Source organism: Osmerus mordax, chromosome 17 (assembly GCF_038355195.1).
Source record: "Osmerus mordax isolate fOsmMor3 chromosome 17, fOsmMor3.pri, whole genome shotgun sequence".
Lineage (NCBI taxonomy): Eukaryota > Metazoa > Chordata > Actinopteri > Osmeriformes > Osmeridae > Osmerus > Osmerus mordax.
Window position 1 is genome coordinate 6,188,121 of NC_090066.1, and position 15,342 is coordinate 6,203,462.

The 15,342-nt window shown below is 52.3% G+C and overlaps 1 protein-coding gene across 4 annotated transcripts in view; it reads left to right on the top strand.

Annotated features, from left to right (window-relative positions):
* The window catches only part of ppp1r12a (protein phosphatase 1, regulatory subunit 12A), a 44,570-nt gene that overhangs the window by 16,586 nt on the left and 12,642 nt on the right, over nucleotides 1-15,342 (top strand). For 2 of the 4 annotated variants that reach the window (XM_067254192.1, XM_067254191.1), the window contains exons 3-15: nucleotides 2,435-2,553; nucleotides 7,130-7,289; nucleotides 7,972-8,116; nucleotides 8,254-8,328; nucleotides 8,613-8,704; nucleotides 8,988-9,145; nucleotides 9,373-9,491; nucleotides 12,018-12,242; nucleotides 12,506-12,597; nucleotides 13,040-13,165; nucleotides 13,804-13,956; nucleotides 14,399-14,563; nucleotides 14,911-15,057. In XM_067254192.1, the coding sequence (XP_067110293.1) occupies nucleotides 2,435-2,553; nucleotides 7,130-7,289; nucleotides 7,972-8,116; nucleotides 8,254-8,328; nucleotides 8,613-8,704; nucleotides 8,988-9,145; nucleotides 9,373-9,491; nucleotides 12,018-12,242; nucleotides 12,506-12,597; nucleotides 13,040-13,165; nucleotides 13,804-13,956; nucleotides 14,399-14,563; nucleotides 14,911-15,057 (1,776 nt within the window). The remainder of the gene's footprint in view (nucleotides 1-2,434; nucleotides 2,554-7,129; nucleotides 7,290-7,971; nucleotides 8,117-8,253; nucleotides 8,329-8,612; nucleotides 8,705-8,987; nucleotides 9,146-9,372; nucleotides 9,492-12,017; nucleotides 12,243-12,505; nucleotides 12,598-13,039; nucleotides 13,166-13,803; nucleotides 13,957-14,398; nucleotides 14,564-14,910; nucleotides 15,058-15,342) is intronic. The other 2 variants (XM_067254195.1, XM_067254194.1) reach the window with 1 other exon arrangement.

Here is a 15,342-nt window from a genome sequence, read left to right on the forward strand (position 1 = left end):
TGCCTTTTGCTTTCAATTTCATCCACACAAGAATGACAATGATATGAATTCTTACGTGTGTGTGATGTATTCTGAGTAGGCTTGCTAACCCCTAACCCCATGCTGTTCCTGTTAGACATCCACACTGTCTCCCTGGGCCCTGGGTCTAAGCCGCATCAGGCTGACCTTGCACAGCTGCAGCTGGGGCCTGCACTGCCCCCGTTTGGCCCCCATTCCAGTTCCAGCAAGCCCTCCATTAGTGAACCCTGTCTCTCTCCCCTCCGGCCGCACGATTGATAACCCAGCGTGACGACTTGCTGCTTTTAGATAACCTGATTGTACGCAAGCCCTTTCACCTTGAGGAAATCGATTTTTGCTTTGCTCCGTTGATAATGGATACCCGCCAATGCAGTAAGAATCAATTGACAATTTCATAAATTGGCCCTGTGTGCGAGGACGTGTTTGCGTTGCTCCGAGCATTGCAACGCTGTGTCACAGCAGAGTTAATGCACGTGATGGCTTTCTGTGGACATCCTTTATCTTACCCTGCGCCATAATGACAGTCCATCTTGGCAATCATTGGACAGGCTGAACAATCAATGAATCCCAGTATACATTGTGCTCCTACAAAGAAAACAGTTGTGTTAAGAGCTCGGGGGTGGATACAGCTCAGTGGTGGGGCATTTGACTGCAGATCAAGAGGTCACCGGTTCAAATCCTCCCTGTATGACGCTTTGGATAACAACAACATCTGCTTAAGACTTCATTATAGATGTTTTAAATCAAAGCCTTTTCCGATACTTTGTGTGCGCGTCACAACTGAAGCAAGCGTCTCACTATGACCCGGCTCTTGTGATGCGTCACGATTCTCGTCCCAAATATGAAACCTCTGGGTCAGCAGCGGTGTGGTTCGGCTCCACAGTTGCCTTCTTGGGTTGTCGCTCCCCCCCCACTTGTTTTGAGGCAAGCAGACCGATCAGAGAGCGAAGCGGAGAGATAGGATCAGTGGGTATTTGAACAGGCTAAGGAGGACCGCAGCGGCTCACTGGCTGTCATTGTTCTGCATGCAGGGAGTGTGATGTGACTTGTTTAACAGCTCCTGTGTTATATGACAGCACAGGCATCCTGGCTGCAGGATCTCTGCTTTCATACGTCAGAGACCCGACCGCTGTCCAAGTTGGAGCCGCGGCACTCTTTCACCGCCCTGATGGACTGTTTGCTCGCGTCATTCTTTCTGTCGTGTTTTGTAGAACTCTGTAAGACCCGATAATAATAAACACATTCCCCCCTCTCAGCCAAATCCATCCTAGTGTCAGGGTGGATTAATTAAAAAGATGAGTACAGAAGCCGCCGTTTGTCAGATAATCTCTAGATAATTATGAACTTTCAGAGGAAACTGAGCTTGGCTAGCTGGTCCATCACTGGAAAGCATGGAACAAGAGCGCTGTTGTCTCGCACACAATGGAACAAGGAGAAATGTCAAATGCCTACTCTGATGGCGATGACTAATGAGTGGTCTAGTTTTAATGTGTGTCTTGGGAGATCTGGTGTAGGTGGGTAGAGGGGCACATAACAGAATCATTGACCTCCCCGCTCAAGCCCCCTTCCCAGCAGCGTAGCACCACAAGAGGAAGACTGGCTTCTCTCCCACCCCCATTTCTTTGGTGTCAAACCCACAACCATCTGCCTTCCAGGGCAGGACTCTCAACCGCCGAGCCGCCACAGCCTGGAAAACCATCCTAAAATAGGCCGGGTAGGAAGTCAATTCAAGGGCGAGTAAAACTGAAAACATAATGGTGGTTGTGGCGCTTGGGGAGTCCTTGGGGGTGTGCTTTATGTGGGCACGCTGGGGTATGTTGGAGGGGCTGTTGGTTCTCCACCACCATGTTGGAGGCAGCACACGTCAGTATGTCCTGTGGCTGAGAAGGCTCTTCTGCCAGGCCTGGAGGAGGGGGCTGAGGAGAGAGCCATGTCACGGGGGGTCAAGCTGGGGGAAAGCCATGGCATGAGGGTCATTGTCAGAGTGCAGAAGCCCCGATCGCCCTATAAGCTGGTGACTTTGTTACAATAGCTGTAGAATGATGTTTCCAAGGTTGTTGTCCAGGGGACAATACTAAAAGGGCCCCCTCAAGGTCAAGGGCGATATGTACGACCCGCTGGGTTGTGACACACTAGTCACCCATGATATTGTAGGTTAGTCACTGGACTGTTTCCCAGCAGACGGCAAAGGTGGATTATTGACAGTTAAGGAGAACTCATACATTTTTTCCATAAGATGACGACAAATGACCATGGTGACCTGACCTTTGTGGAATGAAAACTGCATGTATTCATTCACCAGACATTTTATCCATCACGACATTTGAAGTTTGCCGTTTCCTAAAGAAGCCTTGTAGTATGCAGCCTTTTCTGGAGGTGGCGGTCCTAAGTATGGTTGTCCTCTGTGTGTCCCCAGGTACCTGATCAGCCAGGGGGCCAGTGTGGGTGTGGTGAACAGTGAGGGGGAGACCCCCCTGGACATCGCTGAAGAGGAGGCCATGGAGGAGCTCCTGCAGAACGAGATCAACCGACAAGGTACACCCCCGGCAGCCTCCCCCCTCACACACACACACCTCACCCTGTACCCTGACCCCGTCGTGGACCCGCTATACCCCTCATATAGTCCACTCCCCTCCAGACTTCATGGGCATGCCTTCACCTGTTCCTCCACTCGACCTCTCTGTAGCCTTCTCTCCCCTCACAGCTGAAACATCACTGGTCAAGCACAAACTATGTCTGTTTATATTCATGCCTGATTAATTTGAGGTGGAGTGTGCAATTCACATACAATGTTACCCCCCGCCCCGCACAATAATTCTACATCTCTAACAGGCTAAGCAGTTATGTTCTGCCTCTCAAAATAGATCCGGCTACTCTGTTGAGTAAGGGGGTGGGGTGGGGTGGACTGTTGTGTGTGCAATGGATCATGGTAAATGCATCTAGGCTGCTGCTGCGGCCTCCGGTCATGTCAGGCAGCAGGTCTTGGCAGGCCTCCAGCCCGCGTGCCTCCAGCCCGCGTGCACTCAGCCCTGGTTCAGTAGCGCTGCGTTGGGCCGGCCCAGCAGCCACGCACGCACGGTTTACGCTCCGGTCTCGCTCACCCCTCGGATAATCCGTGTGTTCAGCCAAGCTAGGGAGCATATGTGGACACCGTGTCCAGGTATGTCATGGCGTGTACCTTGTCATAAAGGATTTATGAAAAACACAAGAGTGAGCCACAGAGGGGCCTGGGGGGAGGGAAAAAGAGCCTTGCGTAACGGAGAAATCAGATCCTCCGCTTCAAACCTGATCACCCTTTGTGATGATGCTAAACTGAATGGAAGCAGATTTCAATTTTTGGACCCACCCCCCTGTTTCCCCCCTCCCCCCCAGTGAGCGGCCTTGTACAGGCGTGCTAACGACCGCAGGGCGGTGTGGGGGGGGATCTCTCCCCTGACCAGGCTGCTGAATGACAGCCACGCGCTCTGCCTCCTAGCAGGCCCCACACACACTCAGCCTCTCTGGAACATTCAGCCACCTCCATCACAGCCAATCATCTACACACATGTCAGAATCAGAATCATGTCTGTGTACCTTAAAAAAAAAACGTTGTTTTGGTGACTATAATTAGCCTATTGTGTTTCAGTTTAGCCTTTTAGGCAGGTGGTTGGGCCCACATTCCTTATGTCATGCACTCCAATGTCCCCCGGACGGGCAACCCAGTATCAGGTCCTCTGTCCACAGGGAAGTGACCAGGGGATGTCTGGGTACGTGGAAGAGACCAACTGCTCCCAGAGGGACATTAAGCGGCCTGGCTTGTAGTGTTGTCAGGGTCCTGCTTTGGTTAAAGCCTACAATGTCTTTTAACAGTCCCTCAGTCCTCCCGGGTATTTTCTGTGCAGCCTGCCTCCAGACATAATTACCCACAGCCTGCTGTTTGTTAGCATGTCGCTCTCCTCGAGAGCCTGTTGGGTAACGGCGCAGCCTGAGTCCAGCCCGCACCCACAGGAGCGTGGCCTGGCTCCCACTGGAGGCAGCTGTCAGACAACATTACCCCGTGGCTCGACGGCTGCCTTTGTCCGCAGATCTGGGCTGAGGTGTCAGCGCCCCACCACCCCCCCCCCCCCCCACCCCCACCCCCCCACTGCCTCATCCCCTAGTGCACACCATTGCGCTCACCCTGGTCATATGACGAGGGTAAGTTATAATGCCGACTATCACCCCCCCCCCCCCCCCCCCCCCCTGCCCGGCTCTGCTTGTACATGTGTTTTTAGCCTCGGGGGGGGGGGGGGGGGGGGGTTTATCTGGCCAGTGGAAAGGGAGGAGGCAATTACAGTGGGAATTAGCGGTGGGCAGAGTTTCACGAATGCCCCCTTTCAGACGAGCGTCCACATGGGAGGGGGGAATCTTCTCTGCTCTTGACCCTGGCACAATACAAGGCCACTGGGCTCTCCATGTTCGGAGGTAGGCCGGCGGGCGTTACGTAACGGCTGTTGTGTAAGCTGGATGTGTGTAATGTGCTTTTCTCCTCTCGCTCTCGCGGGCCGTCTACTCCGAGACACCCAGTGCCGGGGTTAAACTCGTTAACAGGCCACCGGCATTCTCCCCCTGTCTGGTTTGACCTTCAGATCCTCTCTGTCCTGGTCAGGTCAACCTGGTCAGGTGACTGCTCTGCCCACCACTCCCACTTCCGCACGCCCTCCTGTCATGGCAGCGCCTCAAGGGCTGCCTCTAGCTGAGAAACAGGACAAACCCCACTAGCGACACCTTGACCCTCCTTCCCCCTCTCTAACACACAGACCCCCCCCCGCTACACTGTAATGGGCTGGAGGGGTCACTTGGCTTGCCTAGTCAGCAGTTTCCCCTCAGCAGAGATTAAACTCGTTTAATTTTGTCCCAGGCCGCCAATTTCCTCAAAGACCTTGTCAGACCGCATGCTTCCCTTATAGGATGTTCCTCAGGAGCTTTACAGCCAGTGTCTTTTGGACATGTTCCTTTCCATATTAGCAGACCAGCACTTTTTTTTTTTTTTGTACAGAGAGATGAAAAGGGGAAAAAGAGTGTTTGTGCAAGAGGAAGGAATACGTTCGAGAGGAAGGAATACGTGCAGATTTAACCAAACTGTTGTTCTGCTGGATTCTCTCCCATGTATTTCCTCAGTAGAAGGTGCAGTGTTGTCATGTAAAACATCTTAGTAACTGCCAGTGCTCTGGTGCTGCCTGGTGGTCCTGTCCAAGGCCTGTTGGCCTTGCTGCTTGACAAGCACAGCTGCAGGCACGCCAGCCTGCTCTAAGGAGCGCTGCTAATGGGGCTTCACCTACCTGTTACACATTCACCCCGTAGGTCAACCATTTGAAGTCAGTCTACAGTGGCAGAGGCCATTAGGATCCGTCCTGCACACTTAAGGACACTCCTACTGAAACGAGGCAGGGTGTTTACATTTATCTCCAGTTGCCATGTCAACACATGTTAACACGGACCCATTTCTCTTTTTGAATTAGACGTTCCAATTGTTTCGTTTTGTAGTTGAACCGATAGCATTACGGTGTGTGCTCTAATGTAGAAGAGTCAAATAGCTCCTTAATGCAGTTAGGTGAAAATCCCCAGCATGACGGTCTCTCTGAATGGTACGTTTGTCAGACATGGGTCTATTGTACCAGAGTGTGCATGTTCCAGCCGTCCTGTCCTGTACTCTGAGAAGCCCCGGAGGAATAAAGGACTAATTGACGTCCATTATGTCAGCCCCAATGTATTGCACTGTGGTGGCGTCACATGGACTGTGTAAAAGGGCAACGCTTTTTCTAAACAGTGCAGCCATCTATAGTGCCATCTCACGCTGGCTGACTCCTGTCACCCTAAGGCCGGGTGACCTTATTGATCCAGACTGTCACCGCGCTCCATCGGAGATGTGCATTAAACTGGCCTATTCATTTCTGCCTAGTGAGGTTTGTTGACTTCCAGCTCAACCTTTTCAGTTGCGTACGATTCACTGTCGGGTGAACCGCGGCGGTGAGATGCAAAGTCCATCTCAGGCCCCTTGACTGTGCGGGTTTTCTTTCCCACAATTGAAAAGCGGCGCTCAGACAAGCAGGGCTCTGTCAGTGAGTTAGTGGGAATGTTCCAGAGCGAGCTGCCCGCGCCGACAGATCTGCGGCCCGTCGGCCCTCTCGCGCCCTCCTCTGCCGTGGCCGCGGGCCAGGCTTCTGGGCAACCTTAACTGCTGCCTGTCCAACCCGCGACACCCCCAATGCAATCTGACGGTTTACTCAAGGCCATGCCTCAGCTCTCGAACCTCACCAAGTGTGACAGGTCCTCGTCTTAACCATGTCACCTCACCCACACCGGACTGAAACGAGCCGCGCTGCCCGCATGGTGAAGCTCATCCAATGAAATCAGAAAGCATGTTCCAAGTATGCTGACGGAACCCGACCCATGTGACCTTCGTATGAGTTCAGTTTTACACGTCAACTGTTTTTTTTGGGGGGTATAGCAGAACAGGAAGCATCGTCCGTTTATAGGAGAAGTTGAACACAAAGGTTCACCTTTTAATGTTGACCCGTACCACTGAGCGCTCTGGCCCTGCGTGCTGTCAGCACAGAAGGGGGAGATGCTCCTCTAGTGTCTTTTATTGCAGAAGTCTCAACAAGACAACACAGCCTGTTCCCTGCGTAGCCTGTAGTGTGTAGCATGGACACGCTGGCCCACATAGCAAGCTATGGCCTACATGTTTGTCTCCCCAAGCTGTGACCGAAATGTACAGATATTTGAAGTTAATTAGTCCAAGTTCTAGTTCGCAACGTTGCCCTCTAGTGCACAGTGTCATTGACGATTGACACATGTCATATTTCTGATGTTTTACTCCCTTTTTTAAGTTGAGCTAAAAAAGAAGTCATTTGTAAAGGTTTTGGCATGGTTTAGATTTTCAGCCCGGTTTCAAGTGACCTGACATCCCTAGATTCATGTCTTCAGGTCACTGTTGGGCTGGTCTTCTTGGCTCTGCTCTTCCAGCCTCTTTGTCACTCACCATGGCAGAGCTTAAGTTGTCGTAGCCTTCGCCTACTCTTAAGTAGCTGCTAATCTGGGCTGGGCCCGGCTAAGGGACGCCTCCTCACCTCTCACTCCTCCCTGACAGGAGTGGACATCGAGGCGGCCAGGAAGGAAGAGGAGCGCATCATGCTGAGAGACGCCCGCCAGTGGGTCAACAGCGGCCAGATCAGCGACGTCCGCCACGCCAAGTCCGGCGGCACGGCGCTCCACGTCGCCGCCGCCAAGGGATACGCCGAGGTTTTAAAGTAAGTCTGACTGGGTTACCGTAGCTCAGCTGGTGTGGTACTGCCTTACAGCGAGAGGCCAGCTCTGTGGATCTGAAAGACCTCTGACCTTTTGTGTCGATGGGGATTCTGAGGTTGGATTTGCGAATACGTTTCAATCCGGGGCTCCTTTAGTCCTCCCGAGGGTCCTTTATTGTGCCGTTTGTCTTGTTTGTGTCTCTTCATGTCATGCCTTGTACTCGGGCTGTGACAGAGCAGACACACACTGACTTACATTTACATTTTAGTCATTTAGCAGACGCTCTTATCCAGAGCGACTTCTCAGGAGAGGGACTGCAGCTTTCTGGCCATCTGTTGCTGGGACGTCAGCCAAGCGTCTCTTAACACAATCCACCATCACTCATGGCACCTAAACAAGATCTGGGATGCCCAGTGCACGACTGTCCAAGAAATGGACTGGAATGTATTCACTGTAAAAGTGGCTGGCATTTGATTCATCTGAACATTTGCCCACTTATTCATCTTTTGTTAAATACATTTCCGTTGTGTTTTTTTTGTATTGCGAGTGTCCAAGGACCACTAAAAATGGTCACAATGTTGAGGTTGCAGGACCCTGGACCCTGGCAGTGATGTGCGCTTGCACCACCAAATCCAAGCTTTTCCAAATCTCAACTTCTGTTTTTGTGTCTCCCCCCCCCCCCAGGCTTTTAATCCAAGCAGGGTATGATGTAAATATCAAGGACTTTGATGGCTGGACTCCGCTCCATGCTGCTGCACACTGGGGCAAGGAGGAGGCCTGCAGGATACTGGTGGAGAACCTGTGTGACATGGACCTCATCAACAAAGTGGTGAGTCTCCAGCCCTCTCCTCACCTCACACCTCCAACATACAGTAGAATACTAGACAGCCCATGCACCTCCAGTTAAAGCTGGGATATGTTTAGGCCCTGCTTTGTCCACAGTTTGAAATTGCGTCTTGTCCTCAGGGTCAGACGGCTTTCGACGTAGCAGATGAAGATGTAATTGCCTACTTGGAAGAACTGCAGAAAAAGCAGAATCTGGTAAGCCTTTGTGTCGTGAGTGCTTGAGTGCTTTCATTTCAGCTCTAATGCACCCAGTAACCTTTTTATGGTTTTGAAAACCTGTCAACTGAGTTGTTTGCTGTGTAGGTATCCTTGTGACACATGCCCTCAATTGCATTTGATTATCTTTTTTTTTTTTTTTTTTTACAGTTTGACGTGATGTGTCACAGAGTCCTGGAACTGTTCTTGTCCGTGTAGATGTTCTCAGAGTTCAGGCCTTAAGGACTGCTGCTAATCCTTGCTGTGTGTGTTCTTGCTTTCAGCTTCTGAGTGAGAAGAAGGATGTGAAAAAGTCTCCCTTGATAGAAACCACCACCACTGGGGACAATAATCAATCTTTGAAACCACTGAAGAGGTAAATAACAAGGCAGAGACGGATGAACTAGTAATGGGTTGTCACTACTTGAGAAACTGCCACCGGTTAGAGAATTTGTCTTTAAAGCCAAAGGCAAACAACCTGTTTGAACCTAATGTAACGGGTGGTTTGATTCTGATAATAGTTAGGGAATGGCCAAATGAATGAAAAGTTCTTACATTTACATTCTTCATAGAAGATGATGTGTTAGTCACTAAGGTGAGTCACGGAACCAAGCGTGTGTGTGTGTGTGTGTGTGTGTGTGTGTGTGTGTGTGTTCCAGCAAAGAGACTGTCCTCCTGGAGCCTGAGAAGAGCGCCCCCCGTATCGAGGCCCTGGAGCCGGAGAAGGTGGACGAGGAAGAGGAGGGCAAGAAGGACGAGTCCAGCTGCTCCAGCGAGGAGGAAGAGGAGGAAGACTCTGAATCCGAAACCGAAGCAGGTGCGTTGTCGTCAATCCTGGAAAGACATTTTCACCGCTGTCTAAAAAAAAAACTTTTGGATTTGAAAAGTGGATTTGAATATGCTCCGATAGCAGCACACGGAAAGGCACTCCATGGCCTACGTATCGCTTCCATTTGCATGAGCGCGATGCGAAATCTACTTTCAGTGTCGCGGGTGTTTACCTCCCTGTTCCTTACCAACACTCCCTCCCCTCTGCCGTTTCAGACAAGAGCAAGCCTTCGCCCCCGGTCAGCAACAGCACCAGCACCCCCACCCCGGCTCCAGCCAGCGTGGCCGTGTCGTCGCCCACCACCCCCACCACCCCGACCAGCCCCACTAACCAGGTGACTCCCATCTCGCCTCTCACGAAGGTACGGCCTGGTGGATAAGGTCTCCTGCTGCCCGGATAACCGGACATCAGTGAAGGAACTCTGTTCCAGGTGTCAGGGTTGAAGCACTCTGAGGGTGTCCCTGAGTGGAGAGAGTCACAGGGCTGAGAGAGTGGTTTAGGGGGTTTCAGAGAGTTCCTTGTTTCTGAGGGGCTGGGTATTGGAGGATGGGAATGTCCCAGTAGTCGACTGAGGATCAAGAGGGCCCGGGTTTAAGCCCCGCCCTCCCCCCCCCCCCCCCCAGCGCGTTGTCGAGGTTCAGAGCGCGTGTAACGTGAAGGCATCTCATTAGGTCACACCTGTGAGCAGCGGAAGACCATGTGGTCTCAGCTGAATTCACTTATTATCCCCCGTCCCGTCCACCTCAGGCAGCCTGCTGCGAGGCATTTGGACGCCTGCCCGTCTCCCGCCAGCCTCCCTCCCGCCTTCACAAATCAATACGATTCACCATCTATTTTGTTTCTCCCTGCTTCCACACAAACCCAATTTTGCGGTCGTGGGAGTTTACATAGATGAGGTTATGGTTGAAATGTTGTGTTCGTCACACAAGCTGTTACTCTGGGTAAGGGCGGTAGGCTCAACACTGCCCTTACGCAGAACTGAAAACCCAACAGCTGTCAGGCTGGCTCCGGGAGCAAGAGTTACGATTGGTTGGAGAGTACAGGCCCTCTTTCTTAACAAACATGGCAACAGTTGTACCGTGGGGTTTGTAACCAATTGTGACAGTGTTCAGAAGGCGTGCATCACATGGTGTCTGTGGTGAATTTCAAAGGCCCAGAGGATGATGGCCCTCCACTGTTCTCCTTTGGACGGATGCTGCCCCCTGCAGGATGCATGTGGTGTAGCAGCACCAGGATAGGCACTGGACCGGCCATATTGACAGGGCCAAGATGCAGTGTTGGCCATGATGATATAAAATAACACAGTAAGGTTTACATAGACACGTGGCTCTGTTTCTGTGCGTCTTTTTCAATATCATTATGTAGGCCTGTTCATTTATTCAGTTGAGTCTTTGAGGGAGGTTGGTTTAGGTGCAGTTGTGCTATTTGAGCAGAGGTGAAGCCTTCTGTGACATTGTTTGTAAGAAGGGCTATACAAATCAAATTATTTCACCCACTGGGTGTTTCATGACTTCCATTTGATGGGTTTCTATTGGTCACAGACCCAGCAGTCAAACCAAACCAGAGACTGTCCACCAGCCCATTTTATATACCAGCCAATGAGGACTCCTTATTTTTTATTCTTCACATATACCTGTCCACATTTTAAAGCCAAACACGTGACACAATGTTCCCTGTCTAACAAGAGTGAGAGAACCTTAACAATGTCCAGTTTGACACTAGCAACATTGTTTTTCTGCCTTTTTTCCAAATGCATATATGAGCTGAGATTTAAGGACTGGTCTCCCCCCTTGTGCCAGTAAACATTGTGTGGAGTGTCTGGGTCTTAAAATCTGTCTGCCATAACGTGCCTCTGTTTCTCTGTTGCTGCTGCAGTGTCTATTCCTGTTTCTGCGTCTCTCCCCCACTCTCATTTCCCGCTCTCCTCTTTCTCCGCTGCTCACTATCTACCTTTCTCTCATTTTCTTTCCTTCTCTCTCTCATCATGGCTCTTGTCTTGGTTGGCTTTAGTCTGATTATATTACTCCCCTCATGCCTGTGGCGGAGCCAAGCTGTCCTGCATTGTGGCGTCAAGGCTTGCGCAAAACTGGCATTTCTCTCGTGCCCAAAAAACCTATGGTGAGGCATCGGTGTGTTCTGTTCCAGCGTTCTACTATCCCCCCCCCCCCCCTCCCTCTTCCCTGAATAATTTCCCCTCACCTACCACAACATCCCTAACCTCCTCGGTCTGACCCAGATGTGGGCTAACCCGTGTTCCTGGTCCGCGCTGACACGGTTTATCAGCATGATCTTCACACACGCTGTCCTCGACGCTTTCACTGTGTGTCCCCGTGACCCGTGTGCTTTTGGTGTTGTCGTCCACATCCAGCAATCCTCCGCTGTCTCCTGGACATCTCCGTGTTGCCATTGTGTTTGGAGAGTGCATTGTGCCCACAGCTTGTGTGAAGCCTAACAGGTTGCACGGGTCGGTTCCCAGCCGTGCTCGGGCACATGTGGGATCTCTGTAACCGTCTCGGTTCAGGCCACCGGTGTTTAGTTTGAAGGAGGAGAATGTATGCTGTGTAACATGACTCGCCTGTTTGGCTTTTTGTAAACATTTCCTAGTGGAGATTAGGTGTCCAGCATGCATCCAGGCCCTCCCTTTCCCCCTTCCACATGGACATGAATGTCTCCTCTGAGCGCTAATAAATCCACACACATGGTCGAGTACCGGATTCACCCATACCGATACTCTTAGCTGTTTGCCTAGGATTAACCCCAAGTGTTATTTACCCAGACACTAAACTCAAATCTGCTGCTACTGTTCTTATGACACTGTCAATCAATCAATGCCCTCCTCTGTCGGGGTCCTTCTCCCCAGGCGGCCCAGTCGGCAGGGAAGGTGTCCCCCAAGGAGGATGAGAGGAAGGACGAGTCCCCCGCCTCGTGGCGCCTGGGCCTGAGGAAGACGGGCAGCTACGGGGCGCTGGCGGAGATCACCACCACCACCAAGGAGGCCCAGAAGGAGAAGGACCCGGCCGGGGTGATGCGCTCGGCCTCCAGCCCCCGCCTCTCCTCCTCCCTGGACAACAAGGACAAAGAGAAGGTCCGCCTCCACAGCCCCCCCCCCCCTCCGTCCCCGTCTAACCTCGTGTGTTCCGATGCTAGGTCGAGCGCTACCACGGAAACCAGAGGTCTAGGACTCGTTTAGAAGGCCACTTCCTTTCCCAACTGGCTGTCGATATGACATCTTTCAGGCTGTTCTGGAGTGTTGGTGTCGAATCGTTTACTTGCGTTCGTTCATCATCTTGAGACGGGCTCCAAGTCAACCCCCGAATCACACGACTCACTGTCTTTTGACCCTTGCAGGAGAAGGACAAGGGAACCCGGCTGGCCTACGTTGCCCCCACCATCCCCAGGAGACTGGCCAGCACGTCGGACATCGACGAGAAAGAGAACAGGTGACCCTCCCTGGCTGGGCTCTCCCGGCTGCCCCACAAAGTGCATTGAAAGCAGCGCCCCCTGCTGCTCACAGCTGTGTGCGACAGGCTGGAGGAGGCTTCAGTCTGGCCTGTGCATGCTGTGTGGCTCACATGCTCTCTGTTCCCTTCATGTACAGCCACGAAAAGCAGTAGAGCAAACATTTGTTCAGAAATATACCTGCAGAGAGTAGTCAGTAGCCTGTATATCCAAGGAATATAATTGTACCCTCATTTTACAGTACATCTAGTTTCTACAGATATTGCATTGATTCAGTCTGACCAGAATCTTTTACTGCTAGAATCTTCTTTGGGTGGTTAAACCCTCGCTCAGAAACCCCTACAGTAACAACACGGGTGTGTCATCATCCCTGGTGTACATGTGTGGAGCCCCAGGGTGCTAGTGTAGCTTGCTCTTCCCCAGGGACTCTGCTGCTAGCCTGGTGCGTAGCGGCTCCTACACCCGCTCCTACAGACGCTGGGACGAGGACACCAAGAACAGCGAAGGCACCGCCTCCACCAACAGAACCACGCCCAGCTACCAGCGCAGGTTAGCCCCACGCCCCGCCCGTGTCAGACCCCCTCTCCACCCCAACCCTCCTCGCCAGGGCATCAGATCGCCAAACATCGATCCGATCCCTTTCCGGTCATTAGGCTGTTAATGAGTCAAACTTACGACCTCGCTGGTCCTCATCGAGTTTTTAGTGTCGGTGGTTTTAGTTCAGTTAGTTTTGAGTCTTGTGTTTAGTTTTGTACGCCAGTGCAGTTGGAGGCATGCTTGTACATGCTTTATGAGCATCTGTTCCTGAGAAGGCATGCAGATCATCCACATGCATCTCTCTCTGCCAGTCGTTTGCATGACTGCACTCGTCCTGTCTGGTTGCTGTGCTTGTAGTGTTCCCCACCCCAGCCATCATCAGAGGCCTTGTTGCCTCATTGGCACTCCAATGAGACTACATTACCCACAAACCCTACAGCACAGACAACCAGGACACAGACAGACAGGCGTCAGAGCTTGTAGTCTTTTTTTTTTTTTTTATCTGTGTGCGTATATATGTTTGTGTGTATATATGTTTGTGTGTGTGTATGTGCGTCCCCTGCTAACATGCCTCTCTCGCCTGCCCCAACACGCCACACCACCCCCACCCTGCCCCCTTCCCCCCCCCCCCCCCCCACCCGACCAACCAGCACGTCCCACACGCTAGCGCTAGGGCGGAGTGGCAGCACGCGGGACGTGCCCGCCAAGTCCTCGTCCGCCTCCAGCTTGGACCCTAACACCTGTAACGCTAAACCCTGGCAGTCGCCCTCCTCCCACTACCAGTCTTACAGCATATACCGCAGGTATACCATCCACCGGTCCTGGTGCCAACCAGCACCCTCCCTCTCTTTCTCGCTCTCTCTCCTTCTCGCTCCCTCTTTCTCTCTCCTTCTCGCTCTCTTTCTCCTTCTCGCTCCCTCTCTCGCTCTCCTTCTCGCTGTCCTTCTCGCTGTCCTTCTCGCTTTCGCTCTCTGTCTCTCTCTCTCTCTCTCTGCATCGTGGAAATGCATTCAGTGTACAGCTGGAGCCTGGTTTGTGTTGTTGCATCATGTGTGAATAGAAGTGGCTATCCTGCTTCTTTTTGTATTGCAAAGGTAATGGGGTTGCACCTCTTCTCTGTCTCTCCTTCCATCCTCCATCCCGTCTCTCTCTCTCTCTCTCTCTGTCTCTCCTTCCATCCCGCATCCTCGTCCTCCCGCCCCCTCCCCCATGCTCCACATAACGGTGGTCCCTTGGTGTCCGCAGTGGGTCGTTTGGCCGGAGGCACGAGGACCTGGGCTCCTCCACCACGTCCGCCTCCTCCACCACCACCTCCTCGTCTGTTACCTCACCCACGGGCCACCGCGGGCTGCTCTCCAGCCTGGGCTCCTCCTCGGCCCGCACCGGCTCCTCCAGCAGCCTCACCAGCAGGTACACATGCGCACACACACCACACACACACACCTGTACGCTCACAGGACTAACAAACCAGTACGTGTACACACACACACAACTCCTTTCCTGATCACGTTTTATATGTCAGTACAGTAATGCGGGAGGGAGTCAGGTGGCTGAGCGGTTAGGGAATCGGGCTAGTAATCAGAAGGCCGCTGGTTCGATTCCTGGCCGTGTCGAATGACGTTGTGTCCTTGGGCAAGGCACTTCACCCTACTTGCCTCGGGGGAATGTCCCTGTACTAACTGTAAGTCGCTCAGGATAAGAGCGTCTGCTAAATGACTAAATGTAATGCAGTAATGCCTGTGTCTGTGTGTGATCAGGTACTGGGCAGAGGAGAGTGCGGAAAGGGAAAAGGACAAGGAGAAGGAGTCTGCTGCGGTCATCCCCACCATCAACACTGGCTCCACCACCACGTCCACTACAACCACTGGCACCATCATAGGCTCTGACGGCAGGGAGAGGCGCAGGTACACACGCACACACCTGCACACCCGCGCATACCACACAAACACACACCACCATATAGGCGGACGTGTCCCATGCACTCATCAGACGAACTTGTGAATGCCCTCAAAGTCCGCTGTCTCTTGCTCTTTTCAGTAGATTTTTCCGGACACACAGCCTCTGTTTGAGAACAGGGTGTGATCTCTTCCTTCTCATGCTTTGTGTACTCTGTGTGAAGGAGAGAGAGAGAGAGAGAGAGGGGAAGGGGGGGGGGGAGAGAGAAAGAGAGAGAGTGTGTGTTTAACTGG